The 5,501-nt window shown below is 28.9% G+C and overlaps 1 protein-coding gene across 1 annotated transcript in view; it reads right to left on the reverse strand.

Annotated features, from left to right (window-relative positions):
• Positions 1-4,376, reverse strand: part of Capr (Caprin) — a 20,195-nt gene extending 15,819 nt beyond the window's left edge. Inside the window, exons 1-3 of the mRNA XM_014426739.3 lie at positions 4,237-4,376; positions 3,889-4,123; positions 3,382-3,624 (exon numbers count right to left, since the gene is read on the reverse strand). Coding sequence (XP_014282225.1) covers positions 3,382-3,624; positions 3,889-4,005 — 360 coding nt within the window. The 5' untranslated portion in view covers positions 4,006-4,123; positions 4,237-4,376. The remainder of the gene's footprint in view (positions 1-3,381; positions 3,625-3,888; positions 4,124-4,236) is intronic.
• Between the last annotated feature and the right edge of the window lie 1,125 nt (positions 4,377-5,501).

Consider the following 5,501-nt stretch of genomic DNA (forward strand, 5'->3'; position numbering starts at 1 on the left):
AAAAAGATATCAACAGAATTATTTCACCAAAAGCTTTATTAGTTTACTTCATTTCACATCAACCTTTAACAATAAATGGCAACAACCAGCGTAAAGCATCATTGAAAAATGAACCATAATTGGAGAAAAAATGAGTGTTAGCTATGTCAGCATAGGGATAGTTTCAATTATAAAAAATGAAGGGGAATTCATCATTCATAAAACATTAAAAATAAATAAATAAAAACCTGTACCGCTACAACCCATGAAGGGCGACTAATCAATTTTTACTTAATTAAGGGTACCATATTAATGAGGCTGGGTGGGCCCTCGGAGGGCTCCAGATCATAAATACAGAAAATAATTTTCTGCCCAGCCGGATTTGAACTCAGGGTCCTTGGAGTTACCCTACCTGTGCTCCCAAAAATAATAATAATAATACATTACCAAAAAAATATTTTTGGAAGATTGTTGATTGACAGTGTGTAATATATAATAGAAGATGTATGATAGAAGGTCAGGTGAGGTTAAAATAAATAATAATAATTAGACTATTTATTGTAAATCAATGTTTTGCCGCATCAGGCCTAAAAATATATTTATATAAAATTTAATTTTTATTTTTTTTATTTAACCCGGCAAAGTGGGGAAAATAGTTTAATTACGATTTGAGTTATTTTGATCAGACCCAGATTATCTTCCTATTAAATACTATTTTTATGGAGCAAAAGTTATAATTAGTGTACAAAAGATAGAAATGTAATTATCTAATACCCAAACTGTAATAATAGATTTACATAATTTTGTATTAATCTTTAATAACAAATCAACCAAAAAATGAGTACTAGCAATGTCAGTGTAGGAACATTTTCATTTATAAAAAATGAAGGGGAATCCATCAATCATCATACATTGCTAATATCAGGAAATGTGATTACCGTATATAATTAATAAATAAAAGTGCATCAATTGGTTACATTAAAGCATTTTATAGCCTATAAAGTTTAATTGGTTTCTAACTATAGTAAAAAATCACTGAGGCGTGTTTAACCGTGACGACCTTGGATATCTGGAATCTACTTCAATTAATAAAAAATTTATTGATTATAGTAGCTTAAAGTAAAATGTATCCGGATGGTTACGTGATTAGAACACATATTGCATTGCATTACACTAAATACTACCAAAAGTCACTGGTTTTTGTTGATAAAATAATATATTCTTCAATCAAGTTAAGAATCACATGCCTAAATAAGAATTGAAGAGCTGAGGCAGTAAAATCACAACAACAAAATAAATAAAACATCAAGATGAAGTTGTTGAGTTCATATTCCAAAATATTATAGATAAACATAAGACAAACTTACACTTCGAGTAGCTTAAAAATGAAATAATAGACCACTTCTAATTGTGGCTTGTCACATTCTCGCCCTTAGACATTCAATTCTAAATTGTCAAGATGGGTAATAGAAATAAGCACAACACAATTACTCAAATTATGGCATGACTTGGGCAGAAGTTTGTCATGTAAATCAATATGTGAGAATTAAAATAAAAACTTACATATTTATTTTGTTTAAAAAGATTTGACCTATGAAGTTCAACTAAAATAGAGGTATATATAAAAAACTTGATGACAAAGGTCACTACAACTTTTCCAGGCAAAAGAGAGGACACCGCAGGAAGAACCAATGGCCCGGAGAAGAAGGGTTCTAATAAAGAGTGGAATCAGAAAAAAAAAAAAAAAAAAATGAAAAACTGATAGCCCCTATTTTATGGGGAGCAATTTACAATCTTTCAAAATAATCATGTTTCAAATTTATAAAGGAAACTAATTTGCAACTGAAAATTGAAGGAGGTATTTAATCTGTAGTTGAAGTAAGTTGGAGCACTTTACCCCTACCATGGTTATAATGGGGTAGTACTTTGCAGATACTCTTCCCCTCTTTCCTGTAAGTCAGCAATGGCCTGGAAGGGGGGGGGGATGAAATTCTGGTAATAGTTTATTAAATTTCAAAATTTTTGAAAACTTGTTTGAATATTAGAAAATTAATACTATTGTAAACAAAATTCAATAGACGAAAAGTCCGCTATAATTTATTGCGAAACAATTGAGGAAATAAAGAATCAACCAACTTAGTTCATTAAGTTCTATCAAATAAATCTTAGCAATATACTTAACTAATGAAAAAAAAAAAATGTAAATTATAACAAATAAGATTAGCAAGTTATAATACAAACGCTTCCACTGCTCAGACGAAACAAATTATACCAAGTGTTTAAGGGAATTTAATAATCATTAATACAACATATATTGTTTAAACATATAACATGTTTTGTAATAATAAAAGAAGCCATGGCTATTAAAATACTTAATTTTAGATAAAAACACAACAAGAACAATATTTTAAAGATGGGCAATATCAGATTAGGAAAATTTCATTTACAAAAACAAATGAAGGGGAATCCATTAATCATCATTTATTGCCCGTAAAACAGAACATTATTTACCTGGAGGAAAGAACTAAATTAAACTATCCACAAGAAAATAGTAAACAAATACTAACCTCATAAAACTATAAGCTATATCGTTATTAAACCAATTTCCACTCAAAATTTGAGATAATACACCATTTACCAACTTTTTTTAATTATTGAGCTCCTGCCATATATTAGATCATGCCTCTGTTCAATAACTGATTATCAAAATAGACAACAAAAGAATATATCTTTATTAACTATTCAATATTTCTTTAGTACCCTGAAGTAAAAATCACTTGAGCTGCTATAAACTTACTATCAGAAAAAAATATATCAACACTGAAACTTGATATCAATCTAGATCTTTAGGTTATAACTAAGTAAGAAATCCGATAAAACCAGGAAAATCATAAGCCTGTGTAAATAAGTAACAGAAAATAAACCTTAATTTATATATTATTTCCTAGAAAGAAGCCTCATAGTACATTACAGATCACTAAGTTATGGGTGTGATAAGGTCAAAGGAATAGTAAGTTTAATGTGAAATTATCAAAATGTTAAGATAGTAAATTGCAGATAATTCCATAGGAACAGAAATAAACAAAAGAACATGAACTTGGAAGTTGTCCGATAAGGGTTTTTAAATTAATGTTTTAAATAGCTAAACAACAAGAGCTTGCAGGAGAAATTAAACTCATAGGTGTATAAAATGAAAATTAACAGTTAACTTAAGATGTCACCTATTTTTTTTGTAGTAAAATTACACATTTGGTCAATTAATCAAATAACTAACAGAGAAAACTATGAATTCGTAGATAATGAATCTTTTAAACTGTCAGTAACATGTAGTTCATATATCATTACACAAGACATTGAAATCATACAAAGTAAATCTCAATTAATAATTAAATGTTCATGTACCTGTATCATTAACATTTCTTTGGTCCTGGACAAATCCTGTTGGGCTTTTTCTTGTGCATCTTTCCTGGCCTGCTTCTTGATGTTTTTAACAGCATCATTGGCAAGGCTAGCCAAATGCTTTGAGAGTTCTTTGGCGAATTCCAATTGTTGAATGACTGCATCATACTTGGAGATAGCTTCCAACTGATCAGTATTCAGGTCCTTTCCGCTCTTTTGCAAATCACGATATCCATCCAATTTAGCCTAAAACGATAGCATTGGGTTAAACACGCTGCATAGTCCACCGATTTCGGCTTCTTTAAATTCGTCATATTTTCACTGATAACGTATACCGGCTTGTAGTAATGAAAGATTGAAACAAAACACAGTTAAAACTAATAATGAAATATAAAATCAGAGAAGATTAACGCCGAAAATGAAACCAATAAGCACATGGCAAATATGGCGTACTAAGTGCCAAGTAGGTATTTGAGTCGCAATATAAGCCGATACTTGGGATTGTCTTACCTTCCTTTTCTCCAGATTCCGTATTTTATGTTCTACCATGACCATACCTTGCCGTAAAGGGTCATTAGCATCTAAAGACCCCTGTTTCTCTAACTTAGCTACAGCTGCGGTAGGCATTTTTCACAGGGATAAAGAAACAGACAAAATGCAAGCTACAGTGTTGCCACAAATAGATATCGGTAGGCAGCGAACCTAGAGCACATCGTATAAGTTACCGAGGTTCTATTTCTATTGCCTGAAATTATAAATCTTTCTCAAAAAACTATATAAATTTATTAAAAAGTGTCATTTATTTAATAAATTAATTAAAATTTACCATTTTAAATACATTGATTAATCTAACCATACCTTTTTCTTTCCGCCTTTACTCAGATTATTTGAATTTAATATCTTCATTTGAATATAATATATTTGAGAATATAGATTCTTTAAATTGTCTTCAAACAATCCAAAAATACTCCTCAAATAGTTTATGTCACAAAGATGGATCGATTTGAAATAATTTTGATAATGTCCCTCTCATTATAATACAACAAAAGGCAACTAACTATAGTTGGACTATGCCACATAAATACACCATCTATGAAAATGGGATTAGGGAATGATAATAAACAAAATCTGTTTTCATTTTAAATATTGTATTCAAAATAACATAAAAATATACATTTTAATACAGTCAGACATTTACAAAAATGTAAACTTATCTAGAAAATAATGAATGAGAAACTAATTAAGGCTTATAATGATGAAGTAATCACTGTTATAAAATTGTACTAATATTTAAAAATAAATGGCTAAAGTTTTTGATTTGAAGTAAATTAAAAGTAACAAATAAAAATAGAAAGATAACGGATGGAAAAATCAATGGAATGACAGTCTACAATATTGGTCCCAATATATTTGTGGAATTGACTTTTTTACAATTATCATAATTATACAATTTTTTCTGAAACACCATTGGATATTTTCTTATGTATATTAAGTAAAAACTAATGATAAAAAAACATATGTTTTAAACAAACATACTGAGGATGATTCTTATTTTCTGAATAAATATGTAAAACCTATTCACTGTGTTGATAATTAAAGTTCTAGAAAAAAATAAACAAATTTTATAAGAAGTAAGTAAATTAATTTTACACTTAAGATAAAAGCATATCGACAGTGATCAACCAATACTTCCTTTCTGCAAATTAACTAACTCGACAAAGAGGAACATAAATTATCTATTTTTTGCCATCTAACGGTTTTATTTAAAAAAATAGGTTTTCATACTATGATTAATAATGAAATATCATTTTAATTATACTTATTGCAGATGAAATACATAGGAAAATAAAGAATCAGACAAATTTTCAGATGGGAGGTATTGGCGGCTCAACATCGATATCCATATTATTGACATAATTTTTGAATTATGCTGATTGAAATATTTGGTCGTAAAACACGGTACCTGACATTTAGAGTGAATTGAAATTTTCGATTTCACTGGATTCTTTAGGACTGATTTCAAAAATCATTTTAGGAAATATTTATTCTTAAAGAAACAATGTTGATATTAAGTTATAACAACTCCAGCTTCAGGACAAAACACTGTAATTAACAAACATTTT

Source organism: Halyomorpha halys, unplaced genomic scaffold (genome assembly GCF_000696795.3).
Source record: "Halyomorpha halys isolate HHAL.00 unplaced genomic scaffold, Hhal_1.1 Scaffold1.1, whole genome shotgun sequence".
NCBI lineage: Eukaryota > Metazoa > Arthropoda > Insecta > Hemiptera > Pentatomidae > Halyomorpha > Halyomorpha halys.